This window comes from Muscardinus avellanarius (genome assembly GCF_963383645.1).
Source record: "Muscardinus avellanarius genome assembly, chromosome: 9".
Lineage (NCBI taxonomy): Eukaryota > Metazoa > Chordata > Mammalia > Rodentia > Gliridae > Muscardinus > Muscardinus avellanarius.
Window position 1 is genome coordinate 102,725,098 of NC_137795.1, and position 25,353 is coordinate 102,750,450.

Genomic DNA, 25,353 nt, shown 5'->3' on the forward strand with positions numbered 1-25,353 from the left:
GAAACGCATCAACCTAGCAAGACCCTGTTTCAAAATGAAAATAAAAAATAGGACTAGGAGTGTAGCTCAGAGGTAGAATGCCTCTGGATTCAATCCCAAGTACAAAAAAACATGAAAGAAAACACTCAGTTAGTGGTCATTCCAGCAGAAACTGTAAGACTTGTTATGTGACATAGCGTCTAACATCTACCTGCCCTGGATCCAGTCTCATTTCTTGCCTCCAAATCCATCTCTTGTTTCCAAATCCTGCAGCTGAAGAGAACTTCTTTTTAAGAACCTAGACAATGGGTTTTTGCACATGTTTCTGGCTCTTAGAGATTATATACCTATTTTCCTTCTATATCATGGAGTGGGGGTTTGTATCCCCCAAATCCTAACTCCCAAAATGATGGAATTAGGAGGTCAGGTCTTGAGGAGGTGATCGGGTCATAAAAGTGCAGCTCTCAAAAGCCGAGCGTGGTGGCGCACGCTTATAATCCCTGCGCTTGGGAGGCAGAGACAGGAGGATCGCATAGGTTCGAAGCCAGTCGCGCTGGTATAAGAGACCCTGTTTCCAAATCGAAAAAGTATAAAATAGGTCTGGGTGTACAGCCCGGAGGTAGAGGGGCTTCCAGGAACCCCAGTACCACCAAAAAAAAAAAAAAAAGTGGAGCTCTCAAGAATGGGATGAGTGTGATGACAAGAGAGATCCTGGAGACCTCCCTCTTCCTTCCGTCACGTGAGGACATGAGAGCAGAGCTGTCTATGAACCAGGAAGTAAACTGGCCGATGCCTTGATCTCGATGCCCAGCCCCCAGAACTGTTAAGAAATATGCTTTTGTGGTTTATAAACGACGTGGTTGATGACATCCTGTACTAGCAGCAACTGAACATACTTTCAATGGCCTATTTCCTACCTGCCATTTCAAGTCCTTTATGGTCACTCTCCCCAGAAAGCTTTGCCTAGATTTTATTTGCTTTGTCTTCAACCCCTTCCATCAACATGTGCGTCGCGCGCGCGCGCGCACACACACACACACACACACACACACACACACACACGATACTCACTATATATTAGATTTGCAAATCGACATTTTGCCTCTTAACTCCCACATCAAAGGATTTGCGGGATGTTTGTATTCACAAGCACTCAGAACAGTACATGGAACAGAATGAACACTCAATAAATACTAGTGTGTTGCTTCTCAACCAGGGTAATATTGATGCCACCAGGAGACATTTGAAAATTGAGTCACCCCAAAATTTTCTTCAAGAATATTCCATGTTTACCCTCACTTCCAGAGTGAAGGAAGACTACTGAGCTTTCTGCCTTTTCTGGAAATTTCACACAAACAAAATAACACAATATCTACTTTTATTTAGCATATTTGGCCATCACCACTAGGGTGCAAGGGTTTCTCTTACATCTAGTAAGTAGAGGCAAGAGATACTTTTCCCTTCCCCTTCCATTCCCTTCTGTTCCTTTTCATAGGTGATGATCATAAAACAAGCCTCTAATAAAACTTCTTCACTCCACTGTCCAGGAGAATACCTCTCATATGATTTATTTATTTATTTATTTATTTATTTTTGGTGGTACTGAGGGTGGAACCCAGAGGCTTTCTACCTCTGGGCTATACTCCCAGACTTTTTTATATTTTATTTGGAAACAGGGTCTCACTAAGTTGCTGAAAGCCTCACTAAGTAGCTGAGGCTGGCTTCGAACCCATGCGATCCTCCTGTCTCAGCCTCCCAAGTGCAGGGATTACAAGCGTGCGCCACCATGCCCGGCAATTCCTCTCATATGAAACAAATACTCTGGCTTCTAAAGTGTAGGGGAAGTTTCACAGGTGCACACACATGTCAAAACTTACCAGGGTATGTAAATTATTTATTTGTTTATTTTTTGCCATACTGGGAATGGAACCCGGGGGCTTTCTACCTCTGAGCTATACCCCCCAGGTCTATTTTTTATTCTTTATTTTGAAACAGGGTCTCACTAAGTTGTAAAGAACCTCACTAAGTAGCTGAGGCTAGCCACACAATCCTCTTGTTCTCAGCCTCCCAAATGCTGGGGTTAAAAGAGTGCACCACCACCTCTGGATCAAGGTATGTAACTTAAATATGTGTAGTTTATTGTATATCATTTATAACTCAGTAAAGGCAATATATAAAAGAAATAATAAGAGGAAGAAGGAGAGGAAGGAAGAGACAGAGAAAGAAAAGAATCAGCACCTTAAAAAAAGTTTGAGAAAGTGAGAAAAATGTGCATGATTCCTAATATAGCTACTTTAATTTTTAATTTTCTTTTAGTTTTGCATGTACACACATTTTTTCAAGGATATAATTATAGTACATATTAGCTACTCTCAGCTTCACTGTTAGCACACTGACATCTCCTGATGAACTGTCTGGTGTTTTATGTCAGTTTATTAATCATATTTAAAATATCCCACTTTACCAAAGTTTATCTCTTTTAATAAAGCATAATACATCCAAGATTAGAACTACAAATGTGAACCCTAGGCTCTTGAATCTTGGTGTGAGAGAGTTAGCACACAGAATTTCACACAACCTTTGGACAATATCAAGCATTGAGAACCAGTAATTAAGTACTTAGTTGTATCTTAGCAAATATTAAATTTTAACACTGTGTCACATCTGTTAATATATGCCCTTCATAACTGACATCTTCCCTAAATCAAAGTAAAATGTCAAATTATAATAAATAACATAAATAATAAGTCTCATCCCAGTATGGTGGCACATGCCTATAATTCCAGCACTTGGAAAGCTGAGACAGAAGAATTGCAGGTTCAAAGTCAACCTTAAAAATTTAGTGATACCCTCAGCAACGTAGTGAACCCCTTCAAAATTAAATAGGGCTGGGAGTGTGGCTCAAAGGTAGAAATCCCTAGGTTCACTCCTAGTGCCATAAATAAATAAATAAATAAATAAATAAATAGTTTCTTCTAATATCCTCCCTTTTCTGCCAATACAAGTTCCTCAGGACAACTTTCTTTCATTGTTACTTCCTCTTCCTTCCTCCTCTCTGCAACTTGTTTTAGCCCCATTTCTCTCTGCTTCCTCCCATCATCTCTTTGTTTCTGGGCATATTATTTACTCACATAAGTGAAGAAAACAAAGTGCTATATGAAGCATAATGCTCCATATATTTTGTTACCCAATCACTTAGTTTCCTTCCTCAAAAGCAAAAAAAGTGTTATCATTCTTATGTTTCTCCATTCAGTGCCATCAGGAAGCACATCTATGTGTATGTATATATACTCACACACTTATACACTACTTCAAGCTTTAGAAATAATATGCTTAGGTTTATGTTTTGCTTTTTTACTTAATAGTACATTTGATATATTATATATAACTAGTATGTGATATCATCCAATATTAACACTAAAAAGAACTTCCAAAGTCCTTATATTTTTCCAGAACATTCTACATATTGATGTGCTGAGCCAGTGCCATAATGTAAGCAAGTAGGTAATTCCCAAAATGTTGCAATTACAACCAATGCTGTAATAGGGATGCAAGCTCGTGCCCTGGAATACATGAAAAGTGGAGAATCTGGCCCACCTAACCCTAGTGTTCAAGCACAGACTATGCCAAGCATATGCCGGTAGAGCAGAGCTTTTGGCCTTGCTGTTTGCAAATGGCCAAACAGCAACCCAAGAGACTTCACCCAGCCTTAGAACCCAGTCTGCAGCCCAGTCCAACTATAGATGGCAGTACCACCATTCCAGGGAATACGACCTATAGTCCTGCCCAATTGGAATCCAGCCAGTGGTCTCACCATACCAGTAAGCATAACCAGCAGCCTCACCCAACCTCAGACACCAGCAGCTGCTCTTTCCTACAAGAGAACCTGACAGCAACTATCCTTCCCATGGTCATTACTAGCTGGCTCATCTAGGATCCTAAACTAAAGAGTGAAATCTGCCTCCACCAAAGAATACCTGCAAAGTCCAGAAGAGGCAGATGCTTGCTCACAACACTGCAAGGAGACAGGATTGCAAAGGGTCAGGAAAATATGACACTACCAAGAGAAAATACTAATGCTCCAATATTGACCCTATAGGAATACATAGCACGACGGGCGTGGTGGCGCACGCTTGTAATCCCCGTGCTTGGGAGGCTGAGACAGGAGGATCACACAGGTTCGAAGCCAGCCTCAGCTACTTAGTGAGGCTCTCAGCAACTTAGTGAAACCCTGTTTCCAAATAAAATATAAAATAGGTCTGGGAGTATAGCCCAGAGGTAGAAAGTTTCTGGGTTCTACCCCCAGTACCACCAAAAAAAAAAAAACATAGCTATAAAATGGATGACAAAAAAAAAATTTCAGAATAACCGTCTCATCTTGATGAACTTCTGGGAAATGTAGAAAAATATGGGTAGAAAATTAAACTAAATTTGTAAAACAATACATAAACAAAATTAAGTTTTTCAAAGAGCAAAAATTTCTCAAAAATGGAATTCCTAAAGGTACCAAGTCCAACTGAAGTGAAAATTTCAACAGAACATGTCAAAAGCAGACACAATTAGGCAGAAGAAGGAACTGGTGAACTTGAGGACAGAAAATTTAAAATTATCAAGTCAAAAGAGAAAAATGAATAAAGAGTGAAGACAGCCTGTGAGAATTATGGGACATCATCAAGAGAATTAACATTTGCATAACAGGAGTGACAGTAGAAGAGGTCAGAAAATATATTTAGAAAACTAATGGCTGAAATCCTTAAAAAGCTAGAGAAAGATGTTGAAATCCTGGCACTGGAACTTAGAGATCTCTAATCAAATTCAAGCTAAAAAGGAGTTCGCCAGGACATGTCATAATCAAGGTATGAAACCTGGGCATGATAGTGCATGCTTGTAATCCCAGTATTTGGGAGGCAAGACAGGAGGATCACAGGTTTGTGGCCAGCCTCAGCTACTTAGTGAGGCCCACTACAAACTATTGAGACCTTGTTTCAAAATAAAGAATTAAAAAATAGGATTTGGGGTGTAACTTGGAGGTAGAACACCCCCGAGTTCAATCCCCAGTACCAAATAATAATAATAATAATAATAATAATAATAATAATAATAATATAAAACTATGAAAGATAAAAAATAAAGAATTCTGAAAGTAGCAAGACATAAGTATATCACATACAAAGAACACTTAATGTGGCTATTAGTACATTTCTTAGCAAAAATATGGCAAGACAGGAGAGAATAGGATTATATATTCAAAGTACTAAAGGAAAATCTGTCAACTAATAATTCTTCAAAAAACAATGTCATTTGGAAATGATGGGTAATAAAAATTTTCCCAGACAAACAAAAGCTAAGGGAATTCATCATTCTAAGTCTTGCTTTACATGAACTGCTAAAGTTAGCTCTTTATGTTGGAATAAAAAGCTGCTAATTAATACTATAGAACATGTGGAAATATAAGTAATAAATAATCATATTCAGATTATTTTACTACTTTAACAGTGTTACAGAAATAATTTTATCTCTATTCTGAGAGTTTTAAAAACAATTATAGCCACAATAAGTTGTTAAGGGATACACATTATAAGTTATATAAATTTGACACCAAATTCATAAACCTACTGAAAGGTAAAAATGTGGAGTGACTAAAGATAAGGTGTCATCAACTCAGAATATCCTGTTATAAAAATAAGATTTTTATATCAGCTTCGTGGGAACCAAAAGGTAAAAACCTATAATAACTGTATAAAAGAACATTTTTAAAAAATTCAAAGCAAAGTACATAAAATCATCAACCCACAAAGGAAAATAGCCAAAGAGCAAAAAAGTAGCAAAGGACCTACAAAATATCCTACTGTTATAGTTTTGATCTGGAATGTTCCCCAAAGGCTTGGTCTCCAGATGGCGGTGCTCTTGAGAGATGGTGAAAACTTGAGGAGATAGGCTTAGTTACAAAAGTAGATGAACAGAGGTCATGTCCTTGAAGGGTACATCTTGTCCCCTGCTCCTTCTCTCCCTCTCTCTCTTTCTCTATCCCCCCCCTCTTTCCCAGCCATAATGAAGTGGCCAGCTTTGTTCTAACACATGTTTTCAGTGTGACATTTCTTTCTCACCACGGGCCTAAAATCAATGAATCTAGTTGACTCCTAAAACTGTGAGCCAAAATAAATCCTTCCTTTCTTACATTAACTTACTCTGGGATTTTGTCACAGTCATGGGAAGGGGACTAACAAACCTATCAATAAATATCTGGCATGTAAGTTGATTAAATCTCCAGCCAAAAGACAAAGAGTGGCAGAATGTATAGGAATTTCTCTAAAACACACAGTGTACTTAAACATACCAAAATCAATCACTAAGCCAAGCATGGGAAGGAGGAATGGGAGGGAATGGGGTGAGAATTGGGTAGGGGCTAAATGGGTGATGTGTACATGTATGTCCACACAAGTTTTTCACCGCAATATGATGTATGAATATAATGCACCAATAAAAAAATTCAAAAAACACACAAACCCAATGACTGCCTACGAGAGAGCCATAACTAGTAAGGATACGTAGAATGGAAGTGAAAAATGAGAAGAGAAAATCCATGCAAATGGAAGCCAAGAGAGAATGAGTCTGAATGTCTGGTTTCTGCTGCTATGATCAAAATACCTGACAAGAAAACTTAAAGGGGAAAGATTTATTTTGGATCACACATTCAGAGAATTCACTCTGTGATCAAACAGCTCCATTTCTCTGGGCAGAGTATCAGAGCAGAAGGGCCTGGAGGATGAAAAAGAAAGGGAGGAAGAGGCTAAGGAGAAAACAAATAAACAAACAAAAAACTTCCAACATACAACCCCAATGATCTACTTTTTCCAACATATATTTGGAGTTTTCCCATAAAATCAGGATTCAATAAGAAAGCCAATTCTCACATTTTTTTCAACATTGTACAGGAAGTCCTAGCCAGAACAATTAGCCAAGTGAAAGAAATAAAAGATATTCACAAAATATAGGAAAATGTTTCTGTTTACTGATGACATGTTTTCATATAGATATAAAGCCATCAAGACTCCACCCAAAAAACTTAGAATAAACAAATTAATAAAAGTGTCAGAACCCAAAATTAACCTGCAAAAAAATTAATAGTGTTTCTACACACTAACAACGAACTGCCCAGAAAAGAATTTTTTAAATCTCAATTATAATAATAACAACAACAAAGACAATAAAAAAATTTAGCCTGGCGTGATGGCACACTTGTAATCCCAGTGATTGGGAGGCTGAGACAGGAGGATCGCACATGTTCGAAGCCAGCCTCAGCTACTTAGTGAGGCTCTCAGTAACTTAGCGAAACCCTGTTTCCAAATAAAATATAAAATAGGTCTGGGAGTATAGCCCGGAGGTAGAAGGCCTCTGGGTTTCACCCCAACCCAGTACCACCAAAAAATAAAATTAGATATGAATGGTTAAGTCTGCTAAAAGGAAATTAGAAATATGTTTAGCAAAAACAATAAAACAATAATGAAAGAAACTGAAGAAGACACAAATAAATGAAAACATTTCAAAGACTGAAAGTCTTGATATTGTTAAAATGTCCACATTACCAGAAGTGGTCTATGAATTCAATGCAACTCTACAAAATTTCCGAAGTAATTTTTAGTAAGGAAAAACAATGCTCAGATAAGGGAAGTGATGGCTGTGTCCAATAAATTGATTTAATCATCCCACATTGTAAACATTTCCAAACATTACAGTACACACCATAAATATGTAGAATTATGATTTTTCAATTAAAAATAATAACTACATAAATTCATAGCATGTGATCTAGCATGTAGGCAATTATGTTTATACAAAAAATTCTTTAAAGTGCTGAGTCAAAGGGTTGCTCCAGTCCACATTCCCATTGGCTACTAAGAAAGAGCCTTTTCTTGAATCCCTGCCAAAACTGAGACATCAGCCTTTGTGAACTTTGTCCACATAATGGACAAAACATGTCACAGTGTGAATTTAATTGGCAGGTTTCATAAGTAAGTAGAGAAGGATTTGTTGTTGTTGTTGTTATTTGTTATTGTTGTTTTGAGAGCCTTTTAAAGCAACTCTGTGAATATTTTGTTCTTTTTACATGCCCATATTTCACTGGGCTTCTTTTCTTTTATTATATTTATCTTTATTTCTTTCTACATTAGAATAATTAAAACGAGTTTTTATGACTGAAAGGAGCACAGATATTTTAACCAGAGTATTTTCATTTGCTGGATTTAGCTAAGTACATCTCTTTTAAAATTTTCATGGCATTAAATTTGGCCAGTCTTTTAAGGTATTATGAATTAATTTGGTACTATTGAGACTGTCTAAACTTCTAGATATTTTTAAAGTGTTCTCATAAGTCCCTCGGGTGTTTCACTGCTCTCGCTCTCTCTCTCTCTCTCTCTCTCTCTCTCTCTCTCTCTCTCTCTGTCTCTCTCTCTCTGTCTCTCTCTCGGTGGTGGTGGTACTGGGGTTCCTGGTAATCCTTCAACCTCTGGGCTACACTCCCAGACACGTATTTTTTTTTATATTTTTATTTGGAAACAGGGTCTCTTAAGCCAGCAAAGCTGGCTTGGAACCTGCGCTATTCTTCTGTCTCCGCCTCCCAAGCAAGGGATTACAAGCGTGCGCCACCACGCCCGGCTGGTTTCTCTTTTTTAACAATTGAACATCTGACCCATTTAAAGATGTTTCAAGTATAAGGTCTGATGTCTGATGTCTGAATCCAACAGCATTGTGTTTAGACCTCCTACGTGTCCCAATATTATTCATTGAATAATCCATATTTTACTAATTTGATGTTTTTCATTTTTTATTGGTGCATTGTAGTCATACATCTTATTGGGGTACAAGATGGTAGAGGCATACATGCACACATCACCCAATTAGCCCTTCCTTACTTCCCACCCCATTCCCTTCCCCCTTCCTCCTTCTCCTGTTTGGCTTAGTGATTCACTTTGACATGTTTATGAATGTACATCACATACATTACGGAACTTCCCTCTTCCCCCTCCCATCACCCTCAGTTAGGTCGCCTTATTTGCCCATCTGTGGCTTCTCCTTCCTCACCCAGAGCTCCTCCTCTGATCCCTTTGCTCCCTAGCTTCCTCACATTAGGGAGAGCATCTGATATTTTACTTTTTGTGACTGACTAATCTCACTTAGCATACTGTTGCCCAGTTCCATCCATTTCCCCAAAACTGACATAATTTTGAAAGGCACCTTCTTTAAAGCATTTCTAAAATCAGTTATATAATTCCAAATTTCATTATTAATGCTGTATTTATTGAGGTTTTAAATGTAGACAATATCATTGGTTCATCTACAAAAGATGAGAGTTTGGTTTGTATACACCATCCTTTCTCTTATGAATATATATATATATATATATATTCACTATATATATATATATATATATTCACTATATATATATATATATATATTCTTCTATTGGGTCCTTTGCCTACTCTCAATAGTCTACTTCTACCACTATTCTTGTTTCAGGACCTCTCATTACTATCTAGGGTTAAATTAAATAAGGAAAAGGCCAATGGCATGGGGCTGTCTCCCTGCTTTGAGTTCCTAAAAATGGAATTGCAACCTAATATATAGAAGTAAACTAAACTCTAGAGTTTAATTTTCCTGGCCAAATTTAAAAAAAAAAAAACCTCACTGTAACCAACCCAGCTATTTCTGTACTTTAATTCATTGTTTTAAAAAATAATGAATGCCAATACTGCAGACAGTGGAGTTCTTTAAACCTGACTCATGAATATTTCTTTGCCCAAATTAAATCAAATTTCACTTATCCAAAGCTTTTAACTCTAGACCTCTCTCAGCAATTTAAAGACAACAGAACATAGAAGTGTGTCTGTTTGGGCTGTCTGTTACTCTCGAGTTCACCATAGGTGAGTTAATGGGGCCTACAGCAGTCCCCACCTGTACCTGCAGTTTCTCTGTCTACGGTTTCAATTATCTATAGCTCCCATAGTCCAAAAATAATACCATTCAAAATTTTTAAGTTGCCAGCCCTTTTCAGGGGCAATGATGAGATCATGCACCATCCCTTCTGGGCAGCGAATGAAATAGCCCTTTGTCCTGTGTATCTACACTGTATAGGCTACCTACCTCCTAGCCATGTAGTAGCCATCTAGTTATCAGATGGACTGTTGCAGTATTGAAATGTTTATGTTCAAGAAACTCTTGTTTTACTTAATAATGGCACCGAAATGCAAGCTTTGAGTGCAGTATACTGCAATTATTTTTCTAACCTTATTAGTTATGGCTGTTGTATCACCCCTAAAGAAAAGAGGGACAATAGAAAATCCTTAATGCTTCGTTTCTCTTCCCCAAAACCCAGCCACGTCAAGGAAACAATGAGAGAATACTTGGGCTGGAAAGCCCAGATACATATTTTCTTGAAAAACATTGTTTTCCTCTTGTGCATACTGGGGGAAAAAAGGACAAATTAGGACAGTTGCTCCTTAGAATTCTGCCCATGCATACCAGCAAGAGAAAGCTGATGATGTCACTACGCGTGCAGCCTAACCCCTCTTTGAGTGGGGTCAGGTAAAGAACTGAATGTACTGTGGAAAGGAAAGGAGGCGTGTTACTCATCCAGCACACCTCTGGAGAGAGGAGGCACTGCTTGGCAAAGCCCCCTACTTCAGCCTGTCTCTGCCGTAAATCCTAGGTCTTGCACACTGACTCCGGGCACTTCCCTTGAGCTGTCAGCAACCTACCCCCCACCTGCACTACTAGGCCGATGACATAACAGCTGTCAATCTCTGCCTAATTATAAACCTCATCATAGTTATGTTTCCAAGAAAAGGCATGGAACAGATGGGTTTTGAATCCCACTACCTGGGATTTCAGGTATCCCCGGGGGCAGGGGATGGGGTCTTAGAATGTGTGAAGGGGGAGGATAAAGAAGTATTACAGTATTGTCAGATAAGGTCTGACTGTGTTACTGCCTTTTATGTGACAAAGGAAAACACAAGAAAATGTGTAATTGGTAACTTCTCTGCCCCAGTCGTGACTGCCACGTAACAATAATAACACGCAACATTGTATGGATTCCACTACTCACTACCCTGTACCATTGTGTCCCCCACCCTGCCAATGGCCATAGGTGTCAAACCACAGTTAGGGATGCAGCATGGCACACACACCCCTTTACCCTACACCTCGCCCCAGATGCCCGCGGCTACTGGAGGTAGTGGGATCTTCTGCATTAGCTGGGATGCGCCTCTCCTGGGGCTCCCGAAACTCCAGGACAGAACGCAATCCGCCGCGACCTGCACCCCAGGCGGGGCCGGAGCAGGTCCAAGGGGGCGGGGCCTCGGCGGACACCCGGAGGGGCGGAGCCTGCGCGGGCCCCAGGGGGCGGAGCCTCGGTGGCCCGGAGAAGGGCAGAGCCTGTGCAGGCCCAAGAGGGGCGGGGCCTGCGCGGGCCGGAAGGGGCGGGACCTGCGCGTTTTTAACAACACAGACTCCCAACTCACATTCCCAACTCTGGCTTGTCTTCTGCAGCCGCCGACCTCGCCTCTCCCTAACTTTCGCTGCCCGCCTTGCAGCATGGGGCCCCTGCCGCGCACCCTGGAGTTCTTCTACGACGTGCTGTCTCCCTACTCCTGGCTGTGTTTTGAGGTGACACGAGGGGCGCCGTCTGGACCAGGGGCTGGAGGGCGAGGGCACGGGGGACGAGGAACTCGGGGCACCGCCGCAGAGGTCTCCCGATTACCCTGGAGCCGCTTGCGAGCTTAGGACAAGCCGAAACCATGCTGCGGCTGAAGGTCACTGTGTGCTTTTGAACGAGATAGAGTCACTGGCTCCAAATAGATCCCTTAATTCCTAAGACCTTACAGTCACTTTCCCGCAGTGGAGAAAGAATGGGGGCACTTGCAAAAAAATCCAGGAGGAAGCCCGGGGCCGTGTCCAGCGACCTCCATGGCGAGTTTGGGAGGCGGGATGCCGAACAGGAGGGAAACTGTTGGACCAGAGACCCTGAAAGTGGTTTCTAGGAATGGTAGGAATTTCATCCTTTTAAGCCAAATAATTCAGTGGCGCTAATCAGGCGCACTTCCAGCTTCTGGCTAAATGGTTGCCAAGAAACAGCCCTCTCCTGGGCCTCAGCCTGTGGCTGTCCCCATTTTCGCCACACTGGCTGACCTTTGCTCTGTGCCTGTAGGTCCTGTGTAGGTATCGGAACATCTGGAACGTGGAGCTGCAGCTGCGGCCCACCCTCATTGCAGGGATCATGAAAGACAGCGGTAGGAGGGCAGCAACTGGGGCAGGGAGGGCTTGGGGCAGGGGAGCTGCCCGCAACTGGGTCTAATTTTGTCCCCTGTGGCTGGGAATGGACCCTCTGCCTGACACCCAGGGAGGGGTCCTCCACACCTGCTATCATGAGGTCATCTCTCCTTGTGTGCAATCTCCACTGCCAGGGAACAAGCCGCCCGCTCTACTTCCCCGCAAAGGACAGTACTTGAAGAACGACCTTAATCTCCTGAAACAGCAATTCCAGGTTCCCCTCAACTTCCCCAAGGATTTCTACTCTGTGATTCTTGAAAAAGGTGAAGAGGGCCGGGTGCCGTGGGGAATCAAGTGCAGAACGGAGCAGCTGAAGACTAGGGCCCAGGAGGGAGGCTCTGGAGACCAAATTAGGTGGAGCCTCCCTGGGAGACCTCAGGGTCAGAGCTGAGTGACCTGAAGGTCCTAGGGGCAGGAGAGAGAGGCCAGGCAGAGTGAGTTAATTATGAGAAATGTAGGTGAAAGTCTGGGTGATGGAACCCTGGGAATGTCAGAAGAGGGAGGCACTGGACATCAGGACAGAGGAGCCCTGCCTCCTGCCATGCCCCACAGGGAGTATGTCTGCCATGCGATTCCTCACCGCCTTGAACATGGAGCAGCCAGAGATGTTGGAGAAGGTGTCCAGGGAGCTATGGATGCGTGTCTGGTCACGGGTGAGGGCAGGGCTCCGGGAGCGGGCTGGGGGACCCTTCCTGGTGTCCTGATCTGCCCTGCCCGCGTGTTATACCCTCTCCTTGCCACTCCGTTCCTGCTGAGTTATTTTTTCTTCCCAGGATGAAGACATTTCCCAGCCCCAGAGCATTCTGACTGTGAGTGTCCCCTCTCCAACCCCTCTGCTGCCGTAGGGAACCTGAGAGTGACTGGCATTTGGGGTGAAGAGGATAATAGTTTTTATATTGTATGGAAGAGGTCACAATGATTTGGGGAGAAAGAATGTGTGTGTTTTAGGGAAAAACTTCCAAAATGTTGGAACTAAGAAGATTTTCAAAAGAATGCCTCGGGGGCTGGGGTGTAGTTCAGTGGCACTCCAGAGCGTGGAGCATTCGCAAGTCTCATAGACTCCCACGTAAACTTCAGCAGAGTAGAAAACAAGACACTATTAAAAGAGACATAAAAAAAAATAATGGACAGCTGGGCACGGCGGTGCACACCTGTAATCCCAGCTCTTGGGAAACTGAGGCAAGCAGATCACAGGTTCGAGGCCAGCCTCAGCAATTTAGCGAGACTGTTTCAAAATAAAGAATGAAATAGGGCTGGCAGTATAGCATGGAAGTGGAACGCCCTGGGGTTTGATCCCCAGTACCAAAACAAGAAAAAGATAATGGACAAGTGCTGCAATTATATCCATACCGAAGGAGAGCCAAGGTAAAGACCTCGGCATGTTGAAATGCATGCTGGACAGAGATGGGGGATTAAAAAGTGAGATGTTCTTTGGGATTAAGTCAGAAAATTCAAAACGATGTGTTCCCTGCAGTTTACAGAAATGGCTGAGGCATACTCCTACTTCATGCGTGAAATAGCAAATCATACTAAGTGTACAAAGACCAGTACATCTTCTAGTGTCTTTATTCCTGTAACAGCTGTGCAGAGCTTTTAACCTGCCTCCATACTTAGTACCCCAAAGTCATTTTCTATGCCACTTTTAACTTCTCCAAGCATAGTTCTTTGTTTCTACGTAGCGTTACACTCAGAGGCCTTTTTTTTTTAACCTACTCACTCTGCAATTGTTGAACATTGGTCTGAGACACAGTTCTCTCATTCAACCTGTCAAAGACAATGACCCTTAGCATGGGCTCGTGACTTCCAAATGTAAGTCAGGTTATAGCAGTTCTCAAGCTGGGCTGTACCTTAATATCACCTGGAGCACGAGCGTGCCACCCAATTCCAATGGAGTCATCCTCTAGGGATGACCTGCACATTCAGATTTTTTAAAGCCCCTAGGAGATTTTAATCTACAAACAAGGTTGAGAACTGCTGATCCCAAACTTTATCAACCAAAGCCTTTATCATTTTTTTTTCTTTTTTGTGGCTGTGAGGCTTGAACCCAAGGGCATTCTACCTCTGAATCTACATCTCACCCCACTTTATTTTTTGTTTTGAAACAAGGTCCTGCTAGGTTGCTGAGAATCTCACTGCATTGTACAGGCAGGCCATGAATCTGTGATTCTCCTGTCTCCGCCTCATAAGTACTGGGATTACAGGTGTGCAACATCCTGCCGAGCCTTAATCATCTTCTTAAAGCTAGGAAGGTGACTGCAACTCTGACTTTATTACAGAGCTCTCCGGAAATTCAATGGGAATTTAAACCCATGATTCAAATCATGCAAGCTGGAAGTGTAGCCCAGTGGTAGAGCACTTGCCTCGCATGTACCAGGCCCTGGGTTCCATCCCCAGCATTGCACTCAAACAAAAGCAACAACAAAAGAGTGTAAGATGCCTAAGAAACCTCAGAAGTAGGAAGGAAAGCATCAAGCTAAGTTCTAGGGACTTGAGTCTAATATCGCTGCTGATAAGCTTGTACCTCTGAGCATGGCCTCTGCCTACCATCTCCTTTTGAAATAAAGAGGTGGGACTTGCAGGTGTCTAAGATGGCCTCTGGCGATCAGTTTTTCTGTGACTATCATTCTGTGCCCCCTGCTCTTCCCACTCTCAAGATTTTAGAGAAAGGGCACAGTTTCTCGTAATAAGGACACAGCACCATTTGCAGGTGGGTGAAGGCACTACTAGGGAAGTGTGCGAGATTAAAAAACAGACCAGAATTTCCTCCTGAGTCCCCACCCCCACAACAGTCACAGCTATGTTTCCTTCTGCATCCCCTCAGGCTGCAGAGAAGGCAGGTTTGTCTGCAGAGCAAGCCCGAGGCCTTCTGGAGAAGATCTCCACAGCACCAGTGAAGAGTCAGCTCAGGGAGGTCACCGAGGCGGCCTGCAGATACGGGGTGAGCAGCGCTGTGTGTTCCCAAGCCCCATCCTGAGGCGGAGGTGGAGGGCTCTGGTTGGGCTCTGGGTTCCCAACTGAAAGCTCCTTTCCCTCAAGTGTCCTTCTCAGCTCTCCCAGAAAACCAACTCTCACCTCCCTTCTTCTACCTGAGCCCAAAAAAGGCAGAGAAGGGCGTAGGTATTTAGAGAAAGGACAGAGCCCCTGATGCTGCAGATGCAGAGAACGTGCCTTGGCCGCAGAGCCTCTTATTAAACATCTTTTTGGAAGCCTTCATCCAGCCTGATAAGTACCTGCTCCCTGCCTATTACCTGCTTCCTCCAGGCCTTTGGATTGCCCGCCACCGTGGCCCATGTGGATGGACAAACTCATTTGTTATTCGGCTGTGACCGCATGGAGTTGTTGGCATACCTGCTGGGTAAGTTCAGGTTTCCTTTCTGAGCTGCTTCTAACCCCTGCTCCATGTCCACTGTATTAGTTGGCCACAAGGAGATCAAAGCAAAAACTTTCAGTGCAATTCCAACAAGGAAGCCTGTAAGTCAGTGCTGCTCAAGGTCAAACGGGCAGCAGGGGAGAGGTGCACCTTCCTCCCCAGAGGACAGAACAGAGACTTCTGGACCTTGAAGCAAAGCAGGGCTGTCCTAGAACACGCCTGAGCCCAGGGCCAACCTCTGCTGCAGCACACAGGAGAACAGTGTGCAGACACCTGTGATTCTCTCCTTCCAGGAGAGAAGTGGATGGGGCCTGTGCCTCCAGCCTTGAACGCCAGACTTTAGGATGGCCCTGCAACTAACACTGTCAACAACAGGCCATCTGCGAAGCCCTCCTCCTGGCTCCTCTGTGGCCCAGGGGCGCTCTCCTGCCTGTTCCCAGGGATGATGGGGGGCCATTAGCTCACGTTGCCTTTACTTCTGTGCCTCACAGTGCCTTATGGAAGACCCAAATTCTGCTCTCCCACAAAATAAACCTACTGCCATTAGACAAAGCGTTTCTGGATCTGTGTCTGTGTTGCTGCTAGTGGTGTAGTCTCTTTCCTTCGATCACATCCTGTCCACCCTAGGGGCTGGGGAAGATCAGTTCTTTGCTGATTTGAAGCCCAGCCATCCCCTCAAGGGACAGGTACTATAAAGAGTCCTGTTCTTCTTACTCTTGGCTATAGAAAAACCCCCTTGTCTATATCAGGGACAGAAGACTAAGTCCCATCAACTTTTCAACTAATCACTTTGCCAAGATATGCAGCCAATGCAAGTGTCAGTCAATAGATAAATGAAGAAAGAAAATGAAGTATATGTTCTTAATAGAATACTACTGTGACAACATGATAAAGAGGAAGACATACTTATTCCAATAACCCAGGCAAAGAAAGGCAAATACTTCGTAATCTCACTTACATGTAAAGAATAAAGAAAGTCAAACATGATAGGAATACAGAAGAATGAAAGTTACTAGAGGCTGGGGAAGGGGTTAGGGTGAAGTGAGGTGATGGATATGTTAATAACATCAGTGTACTCATTCCAGGATGTATACAAATATCAAAACATTACATTGTAGCTGAGCATGGTGACCACGCTTGTAATCCCAGTACTTTGGAGGCCTGAGACAGGAAGATCACAGGTTGGCAGCCAGCCTCAGCCACTTACTGAGGCCCTCTGCAATTTAGTGAGACCCTATTTCAAACTATAGAATAAAAAAATGGGCTGGGATTGTAGCTTAGAGGTAGGATGTCCCTGGATTCTAAGTCCAAGTACCACACCAAAAAGAGACATTTGTATTTGTTAATGTCTTTATTTGTGTAATCTACGTTTGAAATGAGTTAGTAATATGTGTCTTTCTTTATTCATTCTTTAATACTTCCCAAAAGTGTTACCACCTCTGAAGAAATCATTCTAACTTTGTCAATTAAACCCCTGTTCAAGGATGTGGCTGGCTCTCTCTGGTATTATAATGGTGTGAGATGGAGCCATGGGTTCTTGTTCTTAGCTAATATTAGAAAAAAATGGCCAGAACGATTCTGCTATAAGCTTATGTAATTTTTATTATTACAAAGGTAGCAAGAAGGGACAGAGCACTAAGAGAGATGTTGTAGTGTGCCTTGAAGGTAAGACACTGAGGTTTTGAATATAGGACAGTTTTTATAAAGATTCATTATCTTCCATCTTGCCTAACCAGTAGTCTTCCTGACCCGATGTGTGTGGGCCCACCCATTAACTCCAGTACATGCCTTTCAATATGATTATGAGGATTCACTATCTTACATCCTGCAGTTATAAATATATTTTAGAGCTGGGCACGGTGGTGCATACTCGTAATCCCAGTACTTGGGAGGCTGAGACGGGAAGATCACAGTTCATGGACAGCCTCAGCTACTTAGTGAGGTCCTTTACAACTCAGTGAAAATGAATTTCAAAATAAAGAATAAAAAATAGGGCTGGGGGGTGTAGCTCAGAGGTAGAACGCTTCTGGGTTCCTGTTGCCGACTAATCTCAGTTGGGTCGTTATTGTCAGCTCCCGGTCAAATCCTCAGAAAGATGGGGCAAAAGGCAGGTGGAGTTCTGCAGAAGGCTATCTGCAGCAATTCTTTCCCCTCTATGAATTCCCTAAGTTTTTAGGTACGGCGCTTGGGAAAGAATTTGAGGTGGACAAAGGCTTCTTGAGCCAATGACAATTTATTACAGGAACCCAGAGAAATTTATACCCTTCACCAGTGAGATTAATAATAGGAGAAAAAGGAAAGGGAAGGGGGGCAATCACAGCAAAACAATAGTAAATTACATATAAACAAAGTAAATGACTAGTCCAGCATTTAGGAGATTAACTCCTCCGATATCGCAGCAGGGCAGGTCCAAAGGTAAATTCCAAAGGCAATACAGGCACGCCCAAGGCCCAGGGCTTGGAGAATACGCCTTCTCATGGAATCTTCTTTTGCTTTCTTTTTTGAAGTTTCCATCTATATCCATATGACAAGCATGGGGAGATGTGGCGTCCAGGGAGATGCGATGGGCGTCTCTCAGATCTCATCCGCTTTGCCTTCTGAAGTCTGAAAGCTTACAAAAACTCACAACACAGCTTGGCAAATAAGACACCACAAATAACACTGTGAAGTTCTTGGATTTAGTTGTCAGATGTATTTCCTTGACTGCTGAACACTCTTTTTTTTTAGACAAAAGCCTATTAAAGGCCTATTGGTCTCTAATAATCCATTTCCTTATCACAAACCCTCTGCAACCTGCTTCTACCTTTCTAATTCCTTTCTTTCCCAGTCGGGACGTTCTTATGATAAGCTCTTCTTCATGAAAAAGTGCTTTCTTACTCTTACGGTATTTCCTTTCCTTCATACATATATATTTAGAATATCTGTCCTTTATTTTGTCATTTTCATTTCTAGCCATGCGGCATTCTCCCTGTTTTGGGGAATGCTCACACTGGGCGTGAAGGTCAACAATCTTTCTCCTTGGCTCTATTGTATTTTGGCAATTAAGCTGTCCTTCAGTCAAATTGCTTTGAAGTCACACCCAAAGTTTCTAGGCAGGGTCTCAAGGGTAAACAGGGTTACCTTGAACTGAGCTAGTTAATGGCTTAATCCTGAGTTAGTGATAAAGTGAGGGTCTGAGCTGGAATGCTTATTACAGCATCTGAGTTCTGGCCAGTTTTTTCATTACTATTGAGCAAAGCCAAGGACGTTTATTTCCACGGACTCAATTTCTGATCTCACATCATCAGAGCAATTCGTGTAGAGAGTTAAAAGAATACCAAGAGAATAATAGTTATGAAGGATATCTAAAGTGGGGGATATTTTTTGCCAGAGACGATACCTCTTTCTCGGGGCTTTTTGCCGATTTTTACTATGTGGAGTGGGGGTCCTCAACACATAGATGCCGAGGCAGCAGGATGTCTTGGCAGGTTCCATCTCCACTACTGCAAAAAAAATTATATATATTAGAAAATGGAAAGAATTAATATTTATCTATGGAAATGGCTAGGAAGAAATGAGGAAAATTTATGGATGATTGTATTTTAATAAGAGGGGTAAACTTGGGTGCAAAACTACTAAAAAAATAATAATAACAACACATTAAAAACCATATCAAGAAAATCATACACCATGAACAGGTAGGGTTCATCCCAGGGATGCAAGGCTGGTTCAACATACAAAAATCAATCCACATAATTCATCATATAAACAGAACCAAAGACAAAAATGCACATAATCATTTCAATAGACGCTGAAAAAGCATTTGATAAAATCCAACATCCATTTATGATAAAAGCACTTCAGAGACTCAGAACAGAAGGACAGAACATACCTCAACATCATAAAGGCAATCTACAATAGGCTACAGTCAACATCATATTAAATGGGGAAAAACGTTGAGAATTTCCCCTAAAAACAGGAACAAGACAAGGATGTCCACTATCACCACTTCTCTTCAATATAGTACTTGAGACTCTAGCCAGAGCAATAAGGCAAGAAAAGGAAATCAAAAAAGTTCAAATAGGAAAAGAAGAACTCAAACTTTCACTATTTGCAGATGCCATGATACTATACTTAGAATACCCAACAAACTCAACCAAAAGGCTTATAGAACTGATCAACAAATTCAGCAAAGTGTCTGGATACAAAATCAATCTTAACAAATCAGAAGCTTTTCGGTACACCAACCATAAATCCACTGAAAAAGAAATCCAGAAAACATTTCCACTCAGGATTTCTCCCCCCAAAAATAAAATACTTAGGAATAAACTTAACCAAAGAAGTAAAAGACCTCTAAAAAGAAAATTATAGCACACTGAAAAAAGAAATTGAAGAAGATCTTAGAAGATGGAAAGACCTTCCATGTTCAGGGATTATCAGAATAAATATAATCAAAATGCCCATACTTCCAAAAGAGAGCTACAGATTCAGTGCAATACCCATTAAATTACCAAGATCATTCCTCACAGACATAGAAAAATCAGTCCTTAAATTCATTTGAAACAACAAAAAAAACAGAATAGCCAAAGTAGTGCTCAGCAACAAAAACCATACAGGAGGAATCACAATACCTGACTTTAAACTATACTACAAATCATAGTAATAAGAATAGCATGGTGCTGGCACAAAAATATACAGAGACCAATGGAGCAGAATAGAAGAGTCAGAAACCAAATCCACACACTAACAGACAATTGAGTTTTGACAAAGGGGCCAAAAACATACTCTAGAAAAAAGCCTGTTAACAAATGGTGTTGGCAAAACTGGTTAACCATATGCAGAAAAATGGAAATAAATCCCACTTTCTCATCCTGCATAAGAGTCAAGTCAAAATGGATCAGAGACTTGGAAATTAGACCAGAGACCTTGAGGCTCCTTGAAGAGGGCAGAGATCCAACATTGCAACATATGGGCACATATAAAAACTTTCTCAACAAGACCCCAAAGGCACAACAAACTAAAAGGCAAATCAATTCGTGGGACTACATGAAGCTGAAGAGCTTTTGTACAGCAAAGAAAACTATCAAGAACCTCAACCGAGAGCCAACAGAATGGGAGATGATTTTTACCAACTACTCCTTTAATAGAAGACTAACATCTAGAATATACAGAGAACTCAAGAAACTCATCACTAAGAAAACAAATAACCCACTCAAAAATGGGCAAGTGAAAGCCAGGCGTGGTGGCACACGCTTGTAATCCAAGCATTCCAGAGGCTGAGACTGGAGGTTCTAGGACAACCTCAGCTACTTAGTGAGGCCCTTTGCAACTTAGTGAAACCCTGTTTCAAAATAAAGAATAAAAGCCGGGTGTGGGGGTGTGGTGGCGCATGCTTGTAATCTTCATGCTTGGGAGGCGGAGACAGGAGGATCGCGCAGGTTCAAAGCCAGCTACGCTGGTTTAAGAGACCCTGTTTCCAAAAATAAAAATGTATAAAATAGGTCTAGGAGTGTAGCCTAGAGGTAGAAGGGCTTCCAAGAACCCTAGTACCACCAAAAAAAAAAAAAAAAAAGAATAAAAAATAGGGCAGGGAGTGTAGTTTGGAGGTCAAATGGCCCTAGGTTCCATCCCCAGACCGGAAAAAAAAAGGCGCAAGTGAATTAAATAGACATTTCTTGAAGGAAGAAATTCAAATGGCCAATAAATGCATGAAAAAATGCTAAATATGATTAGCAATCAGAGAGATATAAATCAAAACTACCCTGAAATTTCACCTAACTCCAACTAGAAGGGCAATCATTCAAAACACGAATTACCACAAATGCTGGCAAGGATGTGGAAAAGTGGGAACTCTAAGACATCATCAGTGGGACTGCAAATTAGTGCAATCACTTTGGAAAACAATATGGAGGACCCTCAGAAGAATGGGAACAAACTTACCATTTGATACAGCAATACCACTTCTGGTATTGGAAACCAAACTACCAAACTAATGTACGTGTATCTACGTTCATAGCTGCACAATTCACCATTGCCAAACTATGGAACCTGCCAAGATGTCCATCAACAGATGAATGGATTACAAAATTGTGGGATATGCACACAATGGAATTTTACTCAGCCATAAAGAAAAACACAATTACATCATTTACAGGGAAATGGATGGAACTGGAAGACATTATGCTAAGTGAGATTAGTCAGTCACATAAAATAAGAAATTGGATGCTTTCCCTAATATGTGAAAGCTAAGGAGAAATGGGTAACAGGAGGAACTCTAGATGAAGGAGATTCTATACAGGAGCAAATAAGGCACCTAACTGAGGGGATGGGAGAGGGGAAGAAGGAAATTCTCTAAAGCACATGATATACTTAACCAAACATATCAAAATTAATCACCAAGCCAAGCATGAGAAAGAGGGAGGGGGAAGGAAGAGGGTGGGAAATGGGTAAGGACTAATTGGGTGATGTGGGCATGGATGCCTCCACCATCTTTTATCCCATTAAGATGCATAACTACAATGCACCAATAAAAATAAGTAAATAAAAAGGAGTTAAGGGTATACAGGTATGTGCTTCTATCAAAAGTCAGGGTATAGGTGTACTATCAAAAGTCAGGGTGTACTTAAAATGTAGGTGTTCCATTGTATTCCAATTTTACTTCAAAGGAAAAAATTGTACAGAGATCGAAATTTTTTTGTATGTCATACTAGGGATTGATCCCAGGGGTGTTCTAACTCCAAACTCCAAACTACATCCCCAGCACTTTTTATTTATTTTTTTTTTGAAACAGTATTTTGCTAAGTTGTGAGGCTGGCCTTGAACCTGTAATCCTCTTATCTCAGCCTCCCAAGTACTAGTATTGGTGTGTACCACCTTGTCTGACTCCTATTTTTGTGCATGCTAAAGTAGTTGGGCAGTTGTTTAATGATGTCTGCGAATGCCATTACAATTAAAATGTACCAAAAAATACAGTGAAGAATAGATGTAAGAATAGATTGAGAGAAGGATATGTATTAAGCAAATGTATATGTTACTAATTTTAAAATCTAAGTGGTAGGTATAAGGGTATTCACTGTAAAATTATTTTCTATATATTTATATAATTCACAATACTAATCTATTTGTGTTGATAAAAATAATCTCTAACATATGTTGTTAGGTGGAAAAAATACATAAATCAATATTAATGGTATGCTTCCAAATGTATTCAGGGAATATATATATATATATTCCTGGTTTCTCTCTGCAGTGGGATGGTGGAGGAGGCACAGTTACCCGGGAAACTGATTGCTTCTAGTGAAAAGAACTGAAAGACCAGTTTTGTGGGGGTATAAGGAGACTTGCTTTTTACTATAATCTTTTAAAAATTAAATGTTATACCACAACCTAGATTATTTAAATTTAAATTATTACATTTTAATAATCTTTATCTTTAATTTTACATTTTTAATTTTTTGTCTATACACACACCTTGCCACCTTCTCAGATACTGTCTTTATTTTTTGTTTAATTCTTTCATATGGGTGTCTTATCTCTCAGCCCACATCACAAAACCCTGAAGCCCAAGGTCAACTGTGTTTCCTCTCCTAGGTAAGTATCCATAGAGGTTAATTAGCATGGACTCATGTGAAATGTAAACAATATTACACAGTGAACTCAGGTTTCAGTGACAGGATGCTGTCCTTTACTGGCCCCTTGTAGATGGTCCCAATATCTGAAATATACCAAAGTATGTGTTATTCTTCTGGTAAAAATCTATATATTTACCCAAATTCAAATTTGGTGATGTCTTAAACATAGATCAATTGATTGCAAAAGAAAGAGAAAAGAAAGGAAGGAAGGAAGAAGAAAAGAAGAGGGAAGGAAGAAAAACTCAAGGCAGTGAAAGTAAAATGGGAAAGTTATGTAAATGATTCAAGGGCTTTCATGGAAGCCCTTTCAGCCAGTTGCAGGAAATATGACTTGGCTTCATGAAAACTGGAAAACCATCAGAATCTCCCTCTCCTCGGATCCCTTCTTCATCCACTCTCTCCCTCGCCTTTTACTTATTTCTGAATGTCTCTGCACGTCTATCCTGGGCTCCTCTCTTCATCCATTGGGAGGATGTTCATTAGTCTCATGTTCCCTTGTGATTCCAGTTTGCCTTTATTTTGAGACTTCCAGATTGGCAGAGTTTTCTGATTCCATTGTGTAAACACTCCCACCATGACAGATTTCAAACTGCCAACATGATGGCATTGAGTGGGGTGTTGAAAGAAACGCACACTCAGCGTCCACGCCCTCTAGTTGCTCAGAGCTGACTCCAGCACACCACTTTCTTTTCCTTCCAGGCACAATAACAAGAAACTTTGTGTTTTGTTTTTGTTTTTGTTTGTTTTGTTTTGGTGGTACTGGGATTCCTGGAAACTCTTCTACCTCCGGGTTACACTCCCAGACCTATTTTTATACTTTTTTAAATTTGGAAACAGGGTCTCTTAAGCCAGCGCAGCTGGCTTCAAACCTGCGTGATCCTCCTGTCTCTGCCTCCCAAGCACGGGGATTACAAGCGTGAGCCAGCATGCCCGGCCTAACAAGAAACTTTGAATGTGCCTATTCTGGAAACACACAGTCTAGATTTCAACACAGTATTAGGTCTGTAATCATGGCAAGTTACTTGACTCCTCTAAGCTTCAATTTCCTCACCTTTAAAAGTAGTAAGAGCAGGCGTGATGTCACATGTTTGTAATCCCAGTACTTGGGAGGCTGAGACAGGAGAATCGCAGGTTCTCAGCCAGCCTCAGCTACTTAGTCAGACCCTCTGCAACTTAGTGAAACCCTGCTTCAAATAAAAAGAATTTTTTTTAAAAAATAGGGCTGGGAGCATAGTTCGGAGGCAGTACACCCCTATGTTCAATGCCTAGTACACTTAGATAAATAAATAAATAAATAAATAAATAAATGGAGTTGTAAAGCTGGGTATGGATGCATGCCTGTAATCCCAGTACTAGGGAGTATGAGAAAGGAGGATCACAGGTTCAGGGCCAGCCTCAGCAACTTAGGCTCTCAGCAATTCTTTGAGACTTTATTTGGAAATAAAATAGGGCAGGGAGTATAGCTCAGAGGTAGAATTCCCCTGGGTTCAATCTCTAATACTACTAAAGCTAGAGGGGAAATAATGACCTATTTTTACAGGGTAATTGTAATGTGTAACATTCTTGGAGTGCTGCCCAGCCGTAGAAAGCACTTGGACTGAAGTGCAAAGGGTGTTTGGAATCATAGCCACTAGGTGGCGACCTACTCTGAACTACTGTGGCACTGATTTATGATCTTTCTGCAAAGGTTATCTGCAACTCTTCAGTCAACAAACCACAGTTTGATTATATGAATTAACTGACAACATATTTCCTTCCATAAAGTTTACTCTTTGAAAATTTTATATTCTTTGAAATTCCACTCAGAACTCAGCCACTGACTCGTGTGTGGCCACCTCTGAAACTATGCTGAAGTTATTCTCATTCGAGAATTGCTAGTCTCAGTGAGTTCTGAGAACAATTAAAACCAAAGTCACAGCTGTCCCTGAAGGAGTCACTCTCTGGTCTCTCACGCCTCTTTTACTCTTCTTTCTCAAAAGAAGGCAAAATGGCTTCTGGTCTAATCTCCATTATCACGTTTCCCATCTAGTCACTGAAAGGAAATTAAAAATCATTTTAGCAATAGTTCGT

At 41.4% G+C, this 25,353-nt stretch overlaps 1 protein-coding gene across 3 annotated transcripts; it reads left to right on the forward strand.

Moving 5' to 3' along the window:
• Positions 1–11,568: 11,568 nt before the first annotated feature.
• On the forward strand, positions 11,569–16,016 carry GSTK1 (glutathione S-transferase kappa 1; the record flags this gene model as incomplete). 3 transcript variants are annotated; one of them, XM_080701455.1, is made up of 8 exons in its annotated part: positions 11,569–11,640; positions 12,182–12,263; positions 12,438–12,566; positions 12,856–12,956; positions 13,077–13,112; positions 15,125–15,241; positions 15,565–15,658; positions 15,967–16,016. In XM_080701455.1, the coding sequence occupies 8 exons, from the start codon at positions 11,569–11,571 to the stop codon at positions 16,014–16,016; spliced, it is 681 nt and encodes a 226-aa protein (XP_080557581.1). The 3 variants fall into 3 exon arrangements, with proteins under 3 accessions (XP_080557581.1, XP_080557582.1, XP_080557583.1); XM_080701456.1 differs by lacking the exon at positions 13,077–13,112; XM_080701457.1 differs by lacking the exon at positions 12,438–12,566.
• Positions 16,017–25,353: the final 9,337 nt, after the last annotated feature.